Source organism: Lethenteron reissneri, chromosome 69 (assembly GCF_015708825.2).
Source record: "Lethenteron reissneri isolate LAM-NWPU_2019-01 chromosome 69, ASM1570882v1, whole genome shotgun sequence".
Taxonomy (NCBI): domain Eukaryota; kingdom Metazoa; phylum Chordata; class Hyperoartia; order Petromyzontiformes; family Petromyzontidae; genus Lethenteron; species Lethenteron reissneri.
This window is the reverse complement of record NC_083847.1, coordinates 7,727,002-7,750,225: the sequence shown is the minus strand read 5'-3', so window position 1 is coordinate 7,750,225 and position 23,224 is coordinate 7,727,002. Positions and strand designations below refer to the sequence as shown.

Here is a 23,224-nt window from a genome sequence, read left to right as displayed (position 1 = left end):
GTGCCAGCATCATGACCAACTCGGGCATTGAAATCACCCAACAAGATGACTCCCGAGTGGCCACTTTGGCCAGCACCTGTGACAGGAGGTCATAGAAGGCATCTGACTCACCGGCTTTGCCTGCATGCCTCCACGGATGTTCGTCTTCGATGGGGGCATAAGTAATCACGACCACCACTCCTCGCCTCCGCAGTGAGGGTTCGAACATTCCACGTGGCCACACGAAGTGGCTTGTCGTTGTTTCTGGAGGAACCCCGAGGGTAAAGATTCAATCTCCTGGCTCCGTTAATTGGGGTTTCGCCAGGAGACGTCATAGACGCCTGTCCCCCCGGGGCCTCCGGCACAAGCTTATTAGTTACATATTTACATCGTAGTTTAGTGGTAATGAATTGAAGGCGGAGGGGTTACCAGCCCCTCGCACCCGTCCATAGTCCCCGTTTAGCCACTGTGGTGGTCACAGACGCCATGAGGGAAGAGGCCAATCAGCATTGGCCCTCCCCCCACAGCACTGTCCACGACAAAGTTGCCCGTCCTGAGACCGCGAGGAGGTAGGGGGTTGTTTTGCCGGACACATACACACATACATACACACATACACACATACATACACATACATACACACACATAACACACATAACACACATATACAAAAACAAAGATCCCCCGTATAGCCTTAACAGACTGTAGGGGCAAGTGCTGTTAGCGAGCACCTATGAAGGCCGGCACGGCACACGTAGTCCATGGGCCCAGATCAAAAACATCACTTATTGGGACCACCTGAGGTGTCAGCTTAGTTGTGGTTACCATGACTTTGATACGCGTACCGTGTGACAGGCGTCCGGAACGATGAAATGGGCATTGTTACTGAAAAACTCCCGAGACCAAAGCCAGTTGGGTCACAAATTGGTCTTTGTTGGTTTAAATACACAATGAAAACACAGGATAATAATGAATACCATGGCGAGGTAAGGAACTACTTGAATATTATAAACATTGACATTCGCATACACTTAGTCAATCATATATGTAATATCCCATATATATCGTTAGTGATGGGTATATGTGAAGAAGGTTACATTATTGTTATCAAGCTCTGTGTGTACTTAAATGGTGTTTACAAGGGTTTGGCTATAACATCTTGTGCACCGACACTTTTCAGGGTCTGCAGCTCCCTTTTGAGAGACTGATTTTCTTTGGCAAGTTCCCTCACGCAAAGGTTATCTGGATAGAGGAGGAGTTTTCCTTTCCCATCAGGGAAGATTTGCAAGGCTCCAGCAAACGCACTCTCCCAAGTTTTCGCCTTGTGTGCTTCTTGGTTGATTCCTTGACTTGGACAATGCCTATGGAGTTCATTGAAACAACCAGTCTAGAAGTGAGATCAGTCATTGTTCATCACTTGAGGATTGCCAAAAAGCTCCATCCTGGTGAAGAGGAAACAGCTCATTGTACGACTGTTCACAACAGCTTCGTACTGGGCTGCAGCATGATAATCTTCATTGCTGGTAACCTCTTCTTTGGAAACCTCCTCTTTGGTGTACAGTCTATAGCATGACCTGTGGTAGTGCCCTTCATCTGCTACAAGGTATGGGGCCATCCATGAATGACGTCACGCGATTTTTGACGATTTTTGACCCCCCCCTCGTCACACGGCGTCACAAAAGTTAAACCCCCCCTCAAATAGTGACGTCACAAAGCTCTGCCCCCCCCCCCAAAATAGAAATGCTTCAAATCGCTTTAAACTATTGTCATTGTAGTGCGTATTTAATGTGGCGCTGCACTCTGATGTTGTAGGAGAAAACATTTATTGAAAAGTCTATTCAATGAAGTAGAACGTGTTGTCTATATTTATTTAAAGCTGCGCTTTTTGAGGTGATGTCACATTTGTCAAACCCCCCCCCCCCCCTCGTCACACATCGTCACAAATGTCTGACCCCCCCCCCCCCCTAGGTGCGATACGTAATTTATGGACGGCCCCCTATCTACTCACGATGGCAAGGATTCTGCTGTCCATTTGATTCGTGGCTGCACTCGTGATCTTTGCGTCAGCTCGCAGTTCTCGACACTGTACCAGTAGTTCTCTCGAATTCTTTCTCTTGGCATGTTTGTTGGTTTTCTGACAAAATATTCACTCTGCGTCATAAGTCCTCGACGTACTTCGGGGCATGTCGAGTTGTTCTCTTAGATTCTTTCTCTTCAGCAGAGCCACTGGCACTTTGCTTTTCTATTTGCAAGGATGCACATCACGAACTTTCTCCATCGTGAAGATACTGCGACACTTTCTGTGGTAGTCGATTTCTGGAATCTGTCCCTCAGGAATGTATTTTCTGCCAGTTCCAAAACTGGTGCATGATTTCGTATCTGAGCTTCCGTGAGCAAAGTTCTCCAGGAGTCAACACTCTGTGGTGACACCGGCTTATCCGTATCATCAGAACAGTAGACGATGCAATCCAATCATGGTAGCTTTGGTAGTAGGTTGTTACTTTTGTTTGTTCAACGGTGGCCATATTCAGTCAGTGTTCACCTGAACCACACAGTATAATCAGAAAGCACCATTACTTTAATGCAAAACCTGAATTAGTCTGTCAGTAATCTAGATTTGAAGTTTCCGTGACTGCAGGGATCCATACTCTTTGGTTCTTTCGGTAAGGTCACGTAGGTATAAAATAAAATAAATATTTTGTATAACTTTTTTAATTTTCATTTTACGTGGTATTATATCCCAAAAAATAGGCGAAAATCTGTTTTGTTTTAACATGTGTCAAGTGTATTTTAACATAATTAACTGAAAGAACGATATTTTATACCTACGAATCATAGTAGTAGGTTTTTACCCTTTTAAACTGGTACAAAACTGACACCTTTATTCAAGGCATCATGTTTGCAATAACCACAACACAAGTAGTCAAAAAAGCAAACATAAAGAAGCAACTCTGATAATGATAATAATATGCACCGTCCTTCAAGGACAGTGCATATTATATTAAGTGCATATTATCATTATCAGAGTTGCTTCCTTCAAGGACAGTGCATATTATTATCATTATCAGAGTTGCTTCTTTTGTTTGCTTTTTTGTCTACTTGTGTTGTGGTTATTGCAAACATGATGCCTTGAATAAAGGTGTCAGTTTTGTACCAGTTTAAAAGGGTAAAAACCTACTACTATATTTTGCCACTGGTAAAAGAGATCTCATAGTGTAAATACCTACGAATCAGTCAGTACTATGGTTACGCATTGACGTCAGCAGAGAGTTACAAACCGAAATCAAAACTAACATTGATGAAGGGTAAAATATATCTGAACTAATGTTACCTACATTAAGGGGAGTACTACAGGTGAATAGGCAAAACAAATTCCTGTCCTTTGATGAGAATAAAACATTACCAGATGACTATGCACAAAAATAAAAATTGTATTGTGACTTCCCCCCTCATGAATGTTCATATTATGTGTTAGTTCATTAAATATGCACACATTTGCATATTATGCAAAACACAATTTTAACTTCGTAGATGAGGTCAGAACTTTTTGGTTTGTTTGAATGTGATAAATAACTAATTGGTTGGTAATCTACAGAGTCTTTGTCGAAATATTTTTCTTTCAGTTAATGATGTTAAAATACACTTGACACACGTAAAAAAACAAGATGTTAGTTTATTAAAAAAAAATAATACCACGTAAAAAAGAAAATGACAAAAGATATAAAAAAATTCCTCTGAACATTTCTAGCTATTCCAAGTAGGAAGCGGTTTGTAGAATTATGTGACGTTACTTATTGTGAAACATGAGTTGTCAAACTCGGCATGCAAAATGTCACTTTGAGAAAATCATCCCCCTCCTCCTCCCCCCCTCCTCCCCCCTCCTCCTCCCCCCTCCTCCCCCCTCCTCCGCCTCCGCCTCCCCCCCTCCTACCTATCCTCCTCCTCCTCCCGTACCAGCGTGGGCGGCACACTCATGTTCAACTTCTGAAGCGCTCACTCGTCACCGTGGCGTGCGCGATGACCACCACAACCACGTGGCTTTTCTTTTGTGTTGTGCGCGGTGCTTTTAGCGCCACAGCGCGTCGATTTCTGGCGTTTATTTTCATTTGTTTGCTGGTGACTTTGTGTATTTCATATCGAAATCGCCTCCAGTGCTTTTGCTGCTGGCGGCAATAAAAGTTCTTTAAAAATCAAGTCCCCCCCTCCTCCTCCTCCCTCCCCTCCCTCCCTCACACTCCTCCATCCACCTCTAATCTCCTGTCACCACCACCACCCCCACCACCCTCGCTACCACCACTCCCACTACCGCCACCACCACCCCCACCACCCACCACCACCACCCATCGTGAGAGAGGTCCTCCTCATCATTCAACATCTGGGAGGCGCGGGAGAGTAGCGGAAGGAACGCGCGGGGTGAGCCCCAAGGTAGGAGCGACTCAAGACGCCGGTGGCTGGGAAGATGTTGACTCCCTCGCCTGGTGCACAGGAGGTCGTGGGTTCGATCCCGACCCTGACGATGCCTGTAGCCACTGTTGCTAGTGAGATGTTGACTACATCGCCTGGTGCACAGGAGGTCGTGGGTTCGATCCCGACCCTGACGATGCCTGTAGCCACTGTAGCTAGTGAGGTGTTGACTACCTCGTCTGGTACATAAGAGTCTGTGGGTTCGATCCCGGATCCTGACCATGCCTGCTGCTGTACAATTGGAGTCTGCGTCTCTCTCTTACCGTGGTGAGATGTTGACTACCTCGCCTGGTACACAGGAGGTCGTGGGTTCGATCCCGATCTTGACGATACCCGCGGCTTTATATTTGGAGTCTGCGTCTCTCTCTTCTCATGGTGAGATGTTGACTACTTCGCCTGGTGTCCAGGAGGTCGTGGGTTCGATCCCGATCCTGACGATGTCTACTGCTGTATATTTGGAGTCTCCTTCCTCACGTTTGGGGTGATGGCTTTGCGGATTGTGTTGTCAAAATATCCATTCGCCTTGAGAGCTTGGTGTACGCGTTTGAGTTCACTGGTTAGGTGTTCGTGGTAGGTGATACATTGAGCTCTATGGTGTAGCTTTTTGATGAGGGAACTCTTCTGGGATGGATAGTGGTGGGAATCCGATTTTAGGTAGGCGTCACTATGGGTTACTTTCCTGTAGACAGAATGGCTCATTGAGCCATCTAGTTTATTTTTGATTAGGACATCCAAGAAAGGTAGCATGCCATCCTTTTCTACCTTCCATGGTGAATTTGATGGCTGAGTGTATGGAATTGATGTGGTTGAGGAATTGGTTTAGAGCTGGTCGGCTATGTGGCCAGATGACAAACGTGTCATCGACGTACTTCTTCCACAATGACGGGCATAGATTCAATGGCGGAGGCAGGATTTTCAGGTAGGGGGGGCAACCCCTCCAGCAATGAAAAATGATAGAGGAGTTGTTAGTAAGTAAGGAGTTGTTAGTAAGGACTCGTTCCTTGATTTTTATTCGACGCGTGTGCGGCGATGGTGCAGCCATTGATCGAGGGTCGAATTCGAACCGTGTGTGATCGGCATCGCGCTCGATGAAGGTGTTTGCCTTCAGGGAAGTCGTGTACTGTATATGCAACTGCGCACAATTATGTGAGTCACTTATAACCGTTTGCCGTTACTTATTGCCAATTATGGACTCAGACTATTGTACTATCATCTCATAGACTGCCTGGCACGTAATAATATGCTACACAGTGGCAGTGTGGTCGCAAAATGACGATTTATTACTAATTAGCGGGAAGTACCCGGCGTTGCCCGGGTCTTAAAAATATTTCAAAACTACACTTAAAAATCTTACAGCAGTGCATACTGACTGTGGTGGTACCTGCTATGATTACAGCAGTGCATACTGTGGTGGTACCTGCTTTCACTGCCACAAGTACCTGCTATGATTACAGCAGTTCATACCGACTGTGGTGGTACCTGCTATGATTACAACAGTGCATGCTGTGGTGATACCTGCTATGATTACAGCAGTACATACTGACTTTGGTGGTACCTGCTATGATTACAGCAGTGCATACCGACTGTGGTGGTACCTGTTATCACTACAGTAGTACATGTTGACTCTATAGCAGTATTTATCGACTGTATAGCACAAAGTACTCACCTGACAGAGTGGCGTGGTGAGGCGTAGTTTCGTGCAGAGCCTCCGGCCTCGCCTAGATTGTCCAGCTGGCCGAGGTGGCACCTTGACAGGCTGGGGCTGGGCTACTACCTCTGCCCCCCCCGCAGCGACGATCTCCCCGGCCGCTCTAAAGTAATATCTACGGCATATAGAGATATAGAGGTAGCATCTAGCGACTGTATAGTTGTAATAACTGCACGCATCGGGGTTGGGGGGACATCACACAGTGAATAATTTAAGTGAGCGTTTAGTGTATTTTTTAAATAGAATTTTTAACGCGAAAGAAAATGTTCCCTCACTCCTACCGAAGGCGCGCAACTTGGCATGGGCCGTTCCCCCCACCAAAGGCGCGTGAGTTGGTACGGTCGTGCAGGCGTCACAAATAAATCAAATGGAAGCGCACAAAAATCGCACTAAATCGATGATTAAACTAATTTAAAGTTGACGGATGTGAAAAAGGAATAGCGCTTGCTGACCGCGGGGCTTACGGCGTGGTGCCTGGCTATTTTTATTTTACATAAACCTCACCGTTGGAGAGCCAAGCGCGCGACCACACACAAACCCACACAAAAACCCACAAACCCCGCCACAATTTTTATTGTTTTATATATAGACTAGCTTTACTATCCGGCTTTGCCCCGTAGACTTGGATTCTTGTTTTGGATTAATACACGGCCGACGCGGAGGGTTGGGGGGGGATGCGTGACGTCAGCAGGCACACTGCGTGACGCTGCCGCATGCGGGTGACATCACAGATGTGACGTCACTGCTCACTTGGCCGTGCAAAATATATCCATTATTGCGACCCCCACCCCCCAAAATACAAAAGTCTATTTTTATACTTTTTGCAATGTATACAGTCTAGAAGCTACACACATGCCAAATTTCAAGTTTGTTGCATGTCGGGAAGTATACTAAACATTTCGAACAGACACTTTTCCTAACAAATTTACCTTTTATACATATAGATAGATAAACCCCAATGATACGATCGAAATTAGGGCTGCTATGAAGCGACCTGACCATTACAAATTATAGCAGCTCAACCAAGTGGGCTGATATCATCACGTGGGCATTTATAGCAACAGACAAATTACTTTAAACGTGTGGTGACGTTGATTCTAAATTTGGAGGGAGAACCCGAAGGAGGACCCGGAGACAAATACACGCAGTGACCACGGGGATAGAGACGCAGACTCCAAATAGAAAGCAGCAGGTGTTGTCAGGGTCGAGATGGAATCTACGACCTCCTGCACACCAGGCGAGGTAGTCAACATCTCCTAGCCACCGTGATTATGATGAGAGAGAGAGAGGCAAGCTCCAAATGTACAGCAGTCACGGTCAGGGTCAGGGTCGAACTCACGACCTCCTGTACACCAGGCGAGGTAGTCAACATCTCCCTAGCCACCGTGATGATGGAAGAGATAGAGAGAGACGCAGACTGCAAATGTACAGAAATTATTTTTAGGGTCGGAATCGAACTCACGACCTGCTGTACACCAGGCGAGGTAGTTAACATCTGCCTACCATGGCGTCCCCACAACCAAACGGCACCGTAGAAGTGCTGTAAACTTCAGGTCTTTGAACCCGGCCATGAATCGCTATTTTAAAGGGCATTAAAAGTACTCTTTTGGATAAAGGAGGATTATGAGGAAGTCTCTGACGTGCATAGTGTGTATTTGTGTGTGTGAATAGTGGGGAGCGCTAGTGTAGTAGTGGTTGGCGCTACGCTGTGCTACGAACTCGGCGACCCGAGTTCAATTCCCACTCAAGGTCAACACCGGTGACGATTATCTGAATCGGTCCTGGGCTTCCCTTAGGTCGACTCAGCCTCAAATGAGTACCTGGTGCGGTGTGTTATTTTTGTGGTATTCAGGAGGTCCGGTGGACTGGCTCTGGCTCCTGCCACCATGAGGGGTGGACAGTCCTCTACTTGGGACAGGAGACTACCAAACAATAGGGTTTGGCTCTTCTTCTGAGCAAAATAATGAAGGGGGCGTGGGAGCGTGGCAGTGAGGTGTAGGAAGCTATAAGCCGCAGGCTATTTTGGGCTCACCTCCCCAACAAACAGAGGCGAGGAGTGGTGGCAATGGTTATTTACTTTAATGCCTGAATGGGTCATGATGCTGGCACCTGGGCTGGAGTGATTGAAAGGCATGGGCCAGATCAGCTCAATAACAACGGCAGGAGGCTGCTAGACTTCTGTGCAGCCCAATGGCTTGTAATTACCAACACGCTGTTCCAGCATTTGCACATTCACACACCATTATGGATGCAATAACATCTGCTGGACCATATAGTGATGGAACAGCGGATGCAGACTCATTTCCTTCACACCAGAACCTACCGTGGAGCTAATCTGCCCACTCACTATCGCCTTGTCATCTGTAAGATGCGCCTGCCATTTTTTCACTCCGGTTGTGGGTGTACATCTAGGGCCCAATTCAAACCCACAGTTACCTGGTCTCAGCTAGCTGATGAAATTTGCAAGCGAGAATGCTATCACGGCTTGTAGCTGGGGTTGGCATCATTCCGCCTTCCTCCTGATGCTGACGGGCAATGGGCGAAGTTCGGACGGTGGCTCGTGCAGCTGCAATGGCTGCGTTGGATACACGGAATAGACGTCCCCAGATTCCCAGGCTGATGGCGGAGGTGTTCTGTCTGGCTGAAAAAAAACCAACAGGCCCACTCTGAACGTCTAAAGCATCCCATGTCAGATAGTAACGAGGCTTACCGCAGCCTTCGCTTGGAGGTTCGGAGAGTCCTGAGGACACCCCTGTCGCACCTTGGGGTGCTCCCACATTATTTAACACATATTTCGACGACGAAGTTCTAGAGAAGCCTTCCATGGCTCTACCAGAGGAATCTCCATCTGGTACAGATGCAATGGGAGGCTGATTGATGCCAAAACGCAGTTGAGGAATGGCTCACTATTGTTCAACCATGTTATGTATGCTGATGATCTGGTGATTGCTGCTCACTCAGAGGAGGAGTTGGAGGCGATGTGCTAGACCTGGAGCGTGCCACTAAGAAGTGTGGGGCCTTACCATCAGCACCACCAAAACTAAGCACCTGCCTGGGTATTTTGTGCCATTAAACAATCCACCCCCTCAACTCCCCATTGGTGATGGGGCAGTTGTGGAGAGAATGGAGAGTTTTCCCTACCTGGGCAGTGTGCTTATGACCACCTCTAGTTTGACAGCAGAGGTCTCACTTCAAATCAGTCGAGTGGCAACATCTATTCATCGGCTACGTAATGCTGTGTGGAAGCTACCTGATCTGTCACTCAACACAAAGCTTCGGGTCTTCGAAGCCACGGTCATGCCCTCGCTTCTCTGCACTTGCAATATGTGGACCCACCTAATAGAAAATCTTCGCCAGCTATAAATATTCAGGCTGGCTTGTCTAAGATTCATCCTGGGTTTAACCCGGCTGGATAGTGTGAGCTCATATATCCTGGAAAGATCTGGACATCGGCGAGCTCCTCCAGCAGGCAAGGCTGCATGGGCTGGGTCATGTAGTCCGCATGCCTAGCCACCACATGCTGGATAGAGGGGGCTGAACGGTACAAGATGGAGAAGAGATGGAATGTGGTATAAGAGGATGTTTAGCTGAGTGGACTTGCTGATGACCGGTAACAATAGTGTCAAGATCGGCCTCTGTGGTAGAGGCTCGTGAAGGATGCTATTGGGGAGTTGGAGGCAGTCGCTTTCCAGCAACAACGGAGGGCAGAGGAGTGACACTCATGACAACGAGTAGAGCGCTGGGTGGCTAAAACACAGAAAGTTGGCACAGAAGGGGGCACAGGTCTTGCATTGGCCAGCCATCTCAGTCAGTCGATCCATGGAACCTGGGTCCGTTCCGTGAGCATTCGACACTTCACGTGGCATTAAAGTGCAGATAGCCTGGCATTAAAGTGCAGATAGCCTGGCATAAGCGCCGTGGTGATGTCACCACTGCTTAGTGGCGAATGGCGGTTGTTGTTGTTGTTGTTATGTTGCTAAGTGTGGGTGTTCGTAACTGAGGGCGTCCGTACGTTGAGGACCGCCTTATAACGGCGTGCATTTTGTGTCGTGCGAAAAGTGTTCCCCCGCATGGAAGAACAGCCGCGCGGTAGTGAACACCTTGGTGCATTGAGCGACCGGCCGTCATACCCCGTTCACCGCACACGTCTCGACTTCCCACCTCCCTCACCGCCCCCCCCGTACCCACCCCCCCAGACCATGAAGATGAGGAAGGGGACCTTGGCACGGTGCGCACTGCTGTGCCTTCTTGGCACTGGGCTCACCATCTCCTTCATCACGGTCGCCCCGCGCGTCCTGAAGGGCGTGGGGCCGCGCTCCCTGCTGATGACGCACGTCCGGAGATCGGCGGGGGACAACCGGAGCCGCCTGCTGCTCCACGAGGGCGACCCCCTGTTCCCCGTCGACTGTGAGGCGGTGGTGCGTGGTGACGAGGAAGAGGTGAACCGCGCCGAGCTCCTGCACATAACCGTGGCGTACAAGAAGCGGCAGAAGCCCCTGGACGAGCGCAGCCTGCTGAACGCGACACGCGATTGCGCCGCCTTCAAGCGCGAGCGGCGCTACTTGACCTCGCCGCTGAGCCGCGAGGAGGCGACCTTCCCCATCGCCTACTCCATCGTTGTCCACCACCGCGTGGACATGCTGGAGAGGCTGCTGCGTGCCATCTACGCGCCGCAGAACCTCTACTGCCTCCACGTGGACGCCAAGTCCCCCCGCGCCTACCTGGAGGCGGCGCGCGCCCTCGCCGCCTGCTTCCCCAACGTGTTCGTGGCCCGCCGGCTGGAGACGGTGGTCTACGCCTCGTGGTCACGCGTGCAGGCCGACCTCAACTGCATGCGCGAGCTGGTGGAGCGGGCCGACGAGTACCCCTGGAGGTACTTCATCAATCTCTGCGGCCTCGACTTCCCCATCAAGACCAACCTGGAGATCGTGCGGGCACTGCGCGGGCTGCACGGCCGCAACTGCTTGGAGTCGAGGGCCATCGCGTACCAGACATGGCGCTGGGAAAACCACTTCGAGGTCGTGAATGGCAACGTGGAAATCACAAAGGTCTTGAAGTCCCCTCCGCCCATCCCGTCGCCGATGTTCGCCGGCAACACGTACATCGTGGTGACGCGTGCCTTCGTCGAGCACGTGCTGAGCGACCCCACAGCCCGGGCCCTCGCCGAATGGGAGAAGGACACCTACAGCCCCGACGAGCACATGTGGGCAACGCTCCAGCGGATGCCTGGGGTGCCCGGCTCGCGCCCCATCCACCGCAAGCACGACGTGGACGCCGTCGTGTCGATCGCGCGCCTCGTGCGTTGGGGCGATCGCGAGGGCGAGAACCTCGCGGGCGGCGTCTACCCGCACTGCAGGGGCCCCCACGTCCGCGCCGTCTGCGTCAACACCGCGGGCGACCTGGCCTGGGTGCTGCAGCAGCGTCACCTGTTCGTCAACAAGGTCGACTCGGCCGTTGACCCCGTGGCCATCCATTGCCTCGAGGAGCACCTGAGGCGCAGGGCGCTCGGGGAGGCAAGCGAAGCGCTCTGATGGTGCCGCGGGGTGGGGAGGGGGGATGGGGTTTGTGCTAGAGAGGAATTGGGTGGGGACGGGAGGTGAGTGGGGAAGGGTTCAAGCTGTACCACCACGTGGTAGGGGGGGGGGTGTGGTAAGGATTGAGGAAGGGAGGTGAGTGGGGAAGGGTTCACGCTGTATCACCACGTTTCAATACCTGTGGGCGTGGGGCAGGGGTGGACACGTGGTAAGCTGGCAGCATCTCCCGACGCAAAGCCCCCGACCTACATTTAGCCGGTCCGCGCCCGCTAATTTACAAAGCCCACCAACAGCTGGGCCCACAACTCGCGGGTTGGCCTAGTCCTCGGCAAGGTAAAAGGTCAAAAGCAACGAGCCTACATTTACCCTGCCGTTTATCCTTACCCCATACAAATTACCCGATTAAAGGGTTATTACTGGGGTACTACTACACATGAACAAAGTTATAACAGGTAAATGCTAGGTAGAGCGCTTTATTCGTATAGAATACTCTCGATGATTCTAATTTTAAATGGCGGCCACTGGACTTGCGCAACTGAGCTTTTAGCGAGCGGTAAACAAGGTGTTTACCGGGTAATTCTTCCGCGCTACCTTTACCCTAACCTTTACCTTACCCCTTGGCATGTCGACACCTTTACCCTTTACCCTTTTACCCGGTAAAAAGGGTAAATTACCTTACTTCACCGAGGCCTAGGTTGGCCGACTAATAGCTCCGACCGCAACCCTCGCACCGTTGCCTCTAACCGTGGGTCGAGCGACGGAGCCCTAATTTATTCAAGCGAATGCTATTGCACGCGACTACCCACAGTCGACAACGCTGGATACATTGACAGAATATGTATACAGGGTTCTTAAAAAAATAATGCGTAACACTTATACGGGACTATCGTTTTTAATGGAAAAAGAACAGGATGATAATAATACACTGTGAACTGTGATAACAAATATTTTTACGAGAGCATATTTTTTATTTGCATGTTCACCACAAGTATATGTGGCTAATGCAGTGACATGATTCCTTGCAACAGGTTTCTGTTTGGTGTTTTAAGATCTTAAGAGAGGGTAAAACCAATTATTCTATTTTGATAACGGCAAGGGAGGTCCAATGATGTAGCTGCTAACCACGAGGTCTCAATGTCCTGATAGTGGCATTGTCTTTGTTCTGGTCGCCCTATTTGGTGTCGTCCTCTGATCTAACGCTGTTTGAGACGAGGCTCTAAAGAAAGCTGCCTCTGGTGTGGACCAATCAGTTTCAAAGACAATGTATCATGTACTACCAGAGCATGTGTGTAGTGTAGTAGTGTATAGTGTAGTGTATAGTAGTGTAGTGTATAGTGCAGTGTATAGTGCAGTGTATAGTGTAGTGTATAGTAGTGTATAGTGTAGTGTATATTGTAGTGTATAGTAGTGTAGTGTATAGTGTAGTGTAGTAGTGTATAGTAGTATATAGTGTAGTATAGTGTAGTGTATAGTGTAGTGTGCAGTGTAGTGTATATTGTAGTGTATAGTAGTGTAGTGTATAGTGTAGTGTATAGTAGTGTATAGTGTAGTGTATAGTGTAGTGTATATTGTAGTGTATAGTAGTGTAGTGTATAGTGCAGTGTATAGTGTAGTGTAGATTACATTGTAGTGTATAGTAGTGTAGTGGATAGTGTAGTGTATAGTGTAGTGTATAGTGTAGTGTATATCGTAGTGTGTAGTGTAGTGTATATTGTAGTGTGTAGTGTAGTAGTGTATAGTGTAGTGGATAGTGTAGTGTATAGTGTAGTGTACATTGTAATGTGTAGTGTAGTGATTGTTTTATTTGCATGTTCACCACAAGTTTCGAAATCGATGTCAGACCTTCAGAGTATTTGAATGCCGCTATGCATTTTCACGTGATGACAGCGATATCAGCTGCTACGTTGAGCTGCTATCGTTTGTGATGGTCACGTCGCTTATCTGACAAAGAGCAATTTGTTTCTTGCTGTGGTTGCCCCACCTGATAATGGACGCTTGTGTGTGAACCCGAAACGTCGTTATTTAATTTATTTTAATTTAAGACCTACGTGACTTTACCGAAAGAACCAAAGAGTATGGACATCTGTGAATAAATGAGCTTCATAGCTCATCGGGATTCCTCCTCCCGCAGTCTAAATAAGCGTTCCGATTCAACGTTCAAGCATCGGGAATGTGCCCCCTTTTAACCCCCTGTGATCCGGAGAGACTGTGGCGTCACAGAGAGGCTCACGTGACATTCCACGTGGGATCCCTAACAAAGCAGTGCTCAATCTTGATTTGAGGCTTTCGTGACTGCAGGAATCCATACTCTTAGGTATAAAATAAAAAAAATCACGATGTTTCGATCGCAACACAAGCGGTCGTCCTCAGGCGGAAAAAATATAATCCAGCAGTGGAACTGCTGAACCAGCGAGAGAGCTGGCGATGGGAAAGCAAGCGGGGTCTGAGCTGGAAAGGAATTCCATCCACGGACGCAACCACATCAGTTGTGTTAATGGGGGAGATTAGGGAGAGAGGGATTAGGGAGTATCATGCCCGCATATGCACACAACAGCAGGGGTGCGAGACGTGGCCAGATTTTCTTATGAAGGTAAATAATCGAAACACAAATTAAGCTTTGTTTCATCAAACCCCTATGTATATATAACATGATTAAATTTTTGTAACGATTTAGAACTGAAGGGGTGCAAGGTTGCAGTGAAGGTTAATAACCGCTGCTTTAAACCGATCTCAAACACATTTTTCATTCGTTTTTTATGTCACGTAAAACGGCGTCGCCGTGGCACTTGCCCCTCCCCCCGTCTTCGCCTTCACACCTCTCGCAATTGCGAGTGAGCTTTGTTATTCTCGAGGGAGTTGTGCGTACCGTGTGTGTGTCGATGTACATACGCATGTCAAGGGGAGCGCTGTAGCGGTGAGCACTGTGCCGCACTACGAACCCGAGTTCGAGTCCCGCTCACGGCCAACACCGGTGACGATCATCTGAGAAAGTGCTGGGCCTCCCCTAAGTCGACTCAGCCTCAAATGAGTACCTGGTACGGTGTGTGAACATTGCCACTCAGGGGACAAAGGCGGCCGGGCATAGTGATGGCCGCAAACTCTATACGTAAAAGAAACAGTGGACTGTAAAATATACTCGCACTCATGTCTTTGGTGCAGTCATAAGGTTGCATTGCCCACCAAATGCCACAACTTCGTATATGGCTTCATTTCGGTGAGTTTATTATTGTACTTTTTTTTTAAATGTTGACTTCTGCATAAAATAATGGGGTTAGATCTCGTAGCTATAGATGTTTGTCGTTAAACCCGCCACCATCCAACAAAACGTAGCCAATACGTGACCAGTTCAGCACTGACCGGTTGTGTGTTGGAGTATTAAAGCAATTCGTTAATGGTACAGCACTAAACCGGTTGTGTTGGAGAGTGAACCAATTCGTTACTAGTACAGCACTAACCTAGTGTGGTGGTATAGCGCTGGCTGCTTTGTGGAAAATGGGAACTGCGGTGTACCCCAGTACTCGCGTCAGCAGGCCACGATATATACGAGAGGGGGACATCTAGGGGGGAAAGATCACAGAAGGGGCTCATTGGGAAGGCCTGGGGAACCCGCCGGTAGGTTCCAGGAAGGGAGTGTAGGGAGTAAAAGAGAGGGCCCTGAGGGGGAGCTCGGGGCTGTTGCTGGAAGTGGGATCCCTGTCATGCTGTTCAAGATTGTCGTCGTAGTCTCCATCTTCACTATTCCGGGGTGCTGTTAGATGGCCTACCAACTGTTCTAAGTAGTGCTGCCGACAATCGATGGTCTTCATAATAAGTGTGCACCCACGTAGGGTGGTGTGTGTTATCCTGATGGTGATTGTGAAATTAAAGAAGTGCCTCCAAGTATTACTGTCTCCGATCTACGTCACTACACTAGTGCAGCACTAACCGGTTGTTGTTGTGTAAAACTGTTTGTTATTGCACCGTTCTGACCCCCGTGCTCCTAACTGGACATCTGCGAATAAAAGAGCTTCATGGCTCATCGGGTTTCCTCCTGCTGCGGTCTAAATAAACGTTCTGATCGCGATTCAGTGTTGAGTCTCGTTGAGCCGCCTATAGCCTCGCCAGCTTCTATGGAGCTCGCCACGAAGAGGGCGATGGAGAGGCGAGTCGACCAGACCTTCAAAACGCGAATTTCACACTTCTGTTTCACTCAGCGCCATTTTTGTTTCACTCTGTAGCAATTAGTTTCAATCAAAAGCGTCACTTCCGTTTGACCCAAACGTCACTTCCGTTTAACCCTAACGTCACTTCCGTTTTATCTAGCGTCACTTCCGTTTCACCCCTAGCGTCACTTCCGTTTCACTCGAGCGTCACTTCCGTTTCACTTCCGAGCCCTCGCTCTCTCTCGCGCACAGAGACGCAGACAAAAAGCTCCCCCAGGTAGCCTCTAGAAAGCTGGAGGGGCAAGTGCAGTGTGAGTAGCGAGCAGCAGCAGCAGCGCCTATAACACACACAGACAAAGCTCCCCCAGGTAGCCTCTAGAAAGCTGGAGGGGCAAGTGCAGTGTGAGTAGCGAGCAGCAGCAGCGCCTATAACACACACAGACACAGCTCCCCCAGGTAGCCTCTAGCAGGGCTGTAGGGGAAAGTGCAGTGTTAGTGGCGAGCAGCAGCAGCGCCTACTAAGGCGGCAGGCACTGGCACACGCAGCGCCCGGCCGCCTTTATCTCCCTAAGCGGCGATTTGAGGCCGAGTCGACCTAGGGGAGAGTCGAGGTCCGGTTCAGATAATCGCTGTGCCGTCACTGTTGGTGGCCCTGAGCTCGGCGCGCTAACCGCTGCGCCACCGCTCCCACGCAAGGCAAAGACGACCGCCGCCGCCACCACCACCCCCCCCGTGTAGCATCTGAGGCTGTAGGGGCAGAGGGCTGCGAGCGAGTTTTCTCTCCTGAGCCTGGTTCCACTCACCCACTTATTCATTCACCCGCTCATTCACCGACCCGCTCGCTCGCTCGCTCACCCACCCACTCGCTCACCCACCCACCCACTCACTCACCCACTCACTTACCTACTCATTCACCCACTGACTCACCCACTCACTCACCCACTCACTCACCCACTCACCCACTCATTCACCCACTCACTCACCCACTCATTCACCCACTCACTCACCCACTCATTCACCCACTCACTCACCCACTCATTCACCCACTCACTCACCCACCCAATCACCCACTCACCCGCTCACTCACCGACTCACTCGCTCACCCAGTCAACCACTCACTCGCTCACCAACTGGTGAGCGATGGTGCTGAGCGCTCCTTCCATGTGGTGAGCGATGCTGCTGCTGCGTTCGCTGACGACCTCCTCGCTGGCGAGGCCCTCGACATTCCTGCTCGAGATGCCCAGAGCCAAGCGCACGAACCCCCACGGAGCGATGGTAAACTCCCTTCGTGTAGTGTATAGTGTAGTGTATAGTAGTGTAGTGTGTAGTAGTGTATAGTCTAGTATATAGTAGTGTATAGTTTAGTATATAGTAGTGTATAGTGTAGCAGTGTAGTGCATATAGTGTAGTGTATAGTATAGTCGTGTATAGTGTAGCAGTTTTTTTTTTATAGTAGTGTAGTTTTTATAGTAGTGTAGTGTATAGTGTAGTGTATAGTAGTGTATAGTGTAGTGTCTAGTATTGTATAGGAGTGTATAGTGTAGTGTCTAGTATTGTATAGGAGTGTATAGTGTAGTGTCTAGTATTGTATAGGAGTGTATAGTGTAGTGTATAGTGTATTCTGTAGTGTATAGTGTCTATAGTAATGTGGTGTATAAGTCGTGTATAGTGTAGAGTATAGTAGTGCAGTCTATAGTAGTGTATAGTGTAGTGTATAGTAGTGTATAGTGTAGTGTCTAGTATTGTATAAGAGTGTATAGTGTAGTGTCTAGTATTGTATAGGCGTGTATAGTGTAGTGTCTAGTATTGTATAGGAGTGTATAGTGTAGTGTATAGTGTATTCTGTAGTGTATAGTGTCTATAGTAATGTAGTGTATAAGTCGTGTATAGTGTAGAGTATAGTAGTGCAGTCTATAGTAGTGTATAGTTTAGTGTATAGTAGTGTATAGTGTAGAGTAATGTAGTGTAGTCTATAGTAGTGTATAGTGTAGTCTATAGTAGTGTAATGTAACATAAACATAGTTTCAGTTTAACTGGAGGGATAATGGCCAGTTTACTCACCCACCTACTCACTACCCACCTACTCACTCACCCACCCACCCACTCACCCACCCACTCACCCACTCACTCACCCACCCACTCACCCACTCACTCACCCACCCACTCACCCACTCACCCACCCACCCACCCACTCACTCACCCACCCACCCACTCACTCACTCACTCACCCACCCACCCACCCACTCACCCACCCACCCACCCACTCACCCACCCACCCACCTACCCACCCACTCACTCACCCACCCACCCACTCACTCACCCACCCACTCACTCACCCACCCACTCACTTACTCGCCCACCCACTCACTTACTCACCCATCCACCCACCCATCCACTCACCCACCCACCTACCCAACCACCCACCTACCCACCCACCCACTCACCCATCAACCCACTATCCTACCCACTCACCCACCCACCTATCCACCCACTCACCCACCTACCCACTCACCGACCTACTCACTCACCCACCCACCCACTCACAGCTGAGTGGGTATTGCTGTTGGGTGTTGATCGGTGTCACAGCCCCCTGCTGAGGCTGCGGCCGCTGCGGCCTCCCAGGGCCCCTCAGGCCCCGTGTCTCTGAACGCGGACGGCAGCGTCAGCATCAGGGTCCACGCGAAGCCCGGGGCGAAGCAGAGCGCCGTGACGGGTGAGGCTCACTCACACACACTCATACACTCACCCACCCACCCAACTACCCATTCACTCACTCACACACACACTCACCCACCCACCCAACTAGCCATTCACTCACTCACACAACAACAACCGCCATTCGCCACTAAGTGGCGGTGACGTCACACAAAGATTCCCCCATATAGCCTGAACAGACTGTAGGGGCAAGTGCTGTTAGCGAGCACCTATGAAGGCCAGAACGGTACACGAGGGGGGTGGGTGGCCAGCACCACGCCCGACCGCCTTTGTCTCCCTAGTGACAATGTTTACACACCTCACCAGGTACTCATTTGAGGCTGAGTCGACCTAGGGGAGGCCCGGGACCAGTTCAGATAATCGTCACTGGTATTGGCCGTGAGCGGGAATCGAACTCGTGTCGCCGGGTTCATAGTGCAGCGCGCTAACCGCTACACTATCACCCACTGTGTGTGTCGCCCACTGTGTGTGTGTTGCCCACTGTGTGTGTGTGTGTCGCCCACTGTGTGTGTGTGTCACCCACTGTGTGTGTCACCCACTGTGTGTGTGTGTGTCACCCACTGTGTGTGTGTGAGTCACCCACTGTGTGTGAGTCACCCACTGTGTGTGTGTGTCACCGTCACCCACTGTGTGTGTGTCACCCACTGTGTGTGTGTCACTCACTGTGTGTGTGTCACCCACTGTGTGTGTGTGAGTTGCCCACTGTGTGTGTCACCCACTGTGTGTGTGTGTCGCCCACTGTGTGTGTGTGTCACCCACTGTGTGTGTGTCACCCACTGTGTGTGTGTCACCCACTGTGTGTGTGTGTGAGTTGCCCACTGTGTGTGTCACCCACTGTGTGTGTGTGTCACCCACTGTGTGTGTGTCACCCACTGTGTGGTTGCCCGCTGCGTGCAGGCGTGGAGGAGGAGCCGGGGGGCTCCGTCTCCGTCTCTGTCTCGGCGCCCCCCGTAGACGGCGCCGCCAACGTGGAGCTCCTCCGCTTCCTCGCCGCCGCCCTCGGCGTGCGCAAGGGCGACCTCGCCCTCGATAAGGTGGGCGACATGATAATTGTTTTTTTACCCTTTTATCTGGCAACAAAACTGATACCTTTTTTACAAGGAGTCATGTTTGCATAGACCACAATACCTGCAGTCATAATGCAAACAAAAAACATAACTCTGTATGCAATGTCCTTGAAGTTGATTGGTCCACACCCGAGACAGCTTTCCTTAGAGCCTAGTCTCACATGGGTTGGGCCAGGTGACGCCAAAAGGCGCACAACTCAAAGACAATGCACCATCAGAGTATGAGAGCTCGGGGTAAGCATTTACACCATTGGAACCTCATTTGCCAGTAAAAAATGTGATAATTGGTTTTTTACCCTAAAAACCAATTATCACATGATGCATTTTGGCGTCATCTGGTATAACCCATGTGAGACTAGGCTCTAAGGAAAGCTGTCTCGGGTGTGGACCAATCAACTTCAAGGACAGTGCATACAGAGTTATGTTTTTTGTTTGCATCATGACTGCAGGTATTGTGGTCTATACAAACATGACTCCTTGTAAAAAAGGTGTCAGTTTTGTTGCCAGATAAAAGGGTAAAAAGAAATTATATTTTTTACTGGCAAATGAGGTTCCAAAGGTGGGCGACGTCGCGGCCACGTCGGGGACGCGACGTTGGGGATGCGACGTCGGGGCGACGTTGTGTTGCAATCGAAACGTCGTATGCTATTATTTAATTTATTATTTTATCTTTCCACGTGACTTTACCGAAAGAACCAAAGAGTAATTCCTGCAGTCACGAAAGCGCCAAATCAAGTCTGAGTGGACTTGCCGATGTCCGGTACCAGCGGCGTCAAGATCGGCCTCTGTGGAAGAGGCTCGTGAAGGACGCTGCTACTGGGCAGTTGGAGGCAGTCGCCCTCCAGCAACAACGGAGGGCGGAGGAGCGACGCTCACAACAACGAGCGGAGCGGCGGGTGGCTAAAGCACAGCAAGTTGGCACAGTAGGGGGCACAGGTGGTGCATCAGCCGGTCATCTCGGTCATCTCAGTCAGTCGACCCATGGCACCTGGGTCTGCCCCGTGACCTGCCAGCGGGCGTTCGACACTTCACCTGGCCTCAAGGTGCACATGGCCTGGCACAAGCCGTCGTGGAGATGTCACCGCCACTTAGTGGCGAATGGCGGTTGTGGTTGTTGTGTATGTCTCTGAGTGTGTGTGTGTGTGTGGGGAGCGGTGGTGTAGTGGTTCATAGCGCTACGCTGCGCTATAAACCCAGCCACCCGGGTTCCATTCCCGCTCACGGCCAACACCGGTGACTATTATCTGAACCGGTCCTGGGCCTCCCCTAGGTCGACTCAGCCTCAAATAAGTACCTGGTGTAGCAGCGTAGTGTAGTAAACATCGCTCGCACTGGGGAGACAAAGGCGGTCGGGCGTGGTGCTGGCCACCAATCCCCTCGTGTACCATTCCGGCCTTCATAGGTGCTCGCAAACAGCACTTGCCCCTACAGTCTGTGAAGGCTATACGGGGGTCTTTGTGTGTGTGTGCGTGTGTCTGTGTGGTTAATTCAGAAACTTGACGATTTCTCTGATAATTTGCCTTGCCTCTGTCTTTGTCTCGTTCTGTCTCTGTCTGTCTGTGTCTCTCTCCGCGTGTCTCCCCGCAGGGTGCCCACTCCAGGGAGAAGGTGGTGCGCCTGGCCGCTGGGCGTCTCGCGCCAGACGCGGTGCACCAGCGTCTGCAAATCGCCCTCGGGAAAACGTGACGGAGCGAGGTCTGGGGCAGGAGAAGAGCCGGATAGCTAGATTTGAAGCTTTTGTGACTGCAGGAATCCATACTCTTTGGTTCTTTCGGTAAAGTCACGTAGGTAGAAATAAAATTAAAGATAACAAATCACGACGTTTCGATTGCAACACAAGCAATCTTCATCAGGTGTGACAACCACAGAAAGCTCTTCGTGTCACAGACGAAATCCCAGGTAGGGGGGGGGCCAGAGAGGAGAGGGGTGGTGGGGCAGTCAGCGTTACAGATGTGTCAGGACGCTGACACGGCCGCTGTGTGTAAGGCCCAGGCAGTGCCGGATGATACCAGTAAGCTAAAGTATCTACAAATGCTATGGGCCCTGCGCTTTCAAGGGCCCCGCGCTAAATGCTTTCAAGCTATCAATTCCGGTTCAGTGATTCCTGCATTTGCACTATTACTAGAGTACTACACCACGGCTGCTGCTGCTGACTGTTGCTGGGGCTGCTGCTGCTGCGAATTCTTCTTCTGGGGCTGTGGCTGTGGATGCTTCCACTGCTGCTGCTTCTGCTGTGGCTGCGGCTGCTGCTACTGCGGCTGCTGGTGGGGCTATTTTCGCTGCTGCTGCTGACTGCTGCTGACTGCTGCTGCTGACTGCTGCTGTTGCTGTGGCTGCTGCTGCTGTGGCTGGGGCTACTTGCGCTGCTGCTGCTGCGGATGCTGGGGCTGCTGCGACTGCAAGAAATGTGCCTCCTCCGGGCTCTAGAGACCACCTGCAGAAGATTCGAGACGCGCGTTGACAACGATGGCGAACAAGTGGGAGAGACTCTTTGACTTCTTGAAGCTATCAACATTACATCCGTTATCACATTCACAATGTAAGATTATGCGTTCTCTTTCCATTACAAACGATCGTCCCGTATAAGTGTTGACATTTTTTTGAAGCACCCTCTATCTGAACTTGTCGTGAAACCCGCCACCACCCGACACAGCCGTTTTGTAAGGGTTTGTAACGAAGGGTTTGTCACGTGAGGTTTGTTACGTAAACAGAACATTGGCACGCTCTGTCTATGTGACACAAACCTTACCAATGGGCCGTGTCGGGCGGTGGCGGGTTTAGCGACACGTTGACCCTTGCGCTCTCTAACCCCAACAAAAACGCGCGTTCGGCATGCGGAGGCCGCAGCCTACAGCGCTGCCACGAACACCGGGATGTGGAGGTCGCCCATGGGTTTGCATCTCGGTGATTCCCGCCGCACCAAATCCGTCGTCTGAGGGCAGTGTGGGGAAGCGCGTTCTTGCTTGGTGCCTCCACGTCCTCCTGTACCACATCACTCCGTCTCTTCTCTAGACTGTACCACTCACCCACCCACTCACACACTCATCCACTCACTCGCACACACACTCACCCACTCACACACCCACTCAACCACCCACTCACACACCCACTCACACACTAACCCACTCTTACACTCGCACACTCACACACCCACTCACCCACTCACCCACACACACACCCACTCACACACACACCCACTCACACACTCATCCACTCTTACACTCACACACCCACCAAACCACCTACCCACTCACCCACACCCACTCACACACTCACCCACTCACTCATCCACTCACACACCCACTCACCCACACACACACTCACCCACACACACACACCCACTCACACACTCATCCACTCTAACACCCACTCACCCACCGACCCACTCACCCACACACTCACCCACTCACCCACCCACTCACCCACCCACCGACCCACTCACCCACCCACCCGCTCTTCCACCCACCCACTCACACACCCACTCACCCACCGACCCACTCACCCACCCACCCACTCTTCCACCCACCCACTCACCCACCCACTCACACATCACTCCATCTCTTTTCTAGCCCATGCCACTCACCCACCCACCCACTCACCTACCTGCCCGCTCTT

General features: G+C 50.5%; 2 protein-coding genes across 3 annotated transcripts; both read left to right on the top strand.

The window, feature by feature from the left end:
- Positions 1-4,362: 4,362 nt before the first annotated feature.
- LOC133360684 (beta-1,3-galactosyl-O-glycosyl-glycoprotein beta-1,6-N-acetylglucosaminyltransferase-like) lies at positions 4,363-11,682 on the top strand. Its single transcript, XM_061579475.1, has 2 exons — positions 4,363-4,404; positions 10,348-11,682. Exon 2 carries the CDS (start codon positions 10,351-10,353, stop codon positions 11,680-11,682), a length of 1,332 nt encoding a protein of 443 aa, XP_061435459.1. The 5' UTR covers positions 4,363-4,404; positions 10,348-10,350.
- Positions 11,683-16,032: 4,350 nt separating this feature from the next.
- On the top strand, positions 16,033-22,147 carry C69H15orf40 (chromosome 69 C15orf40 homolog). Of its 2 annotated transcripts, XM_061579380.1 has the most exons (5): positions 16,033-16,195; positions 16,284-17,102; positions 18,414-18,540; positions 19,440-19,576; positions 21,197-22,147. In XM_061579380.1, the coding sequence occupies exons 2-5, from the start codon at positions 17,001-17,003 to the stop codon at positions 21,293-21,295; spliced, it is 465 nt and encodes a 154-aa protein (XP_061435364.1). In that variant the 5' UTR covers positions 16,033-16,195; positions 16,284-17,000; the 3' UTR covers positions 21,296-22,147. The 2 variants fall into 2 exon arrangements, with proteins under 2 accessions (XP_061435364.1, XP_061435363.1); XM_061579379.1 differs by having other exon boundaries at positions 16,033-17,102.
- Positions 22,148-23,224: the final 1,077 nt, after the last annotated feature.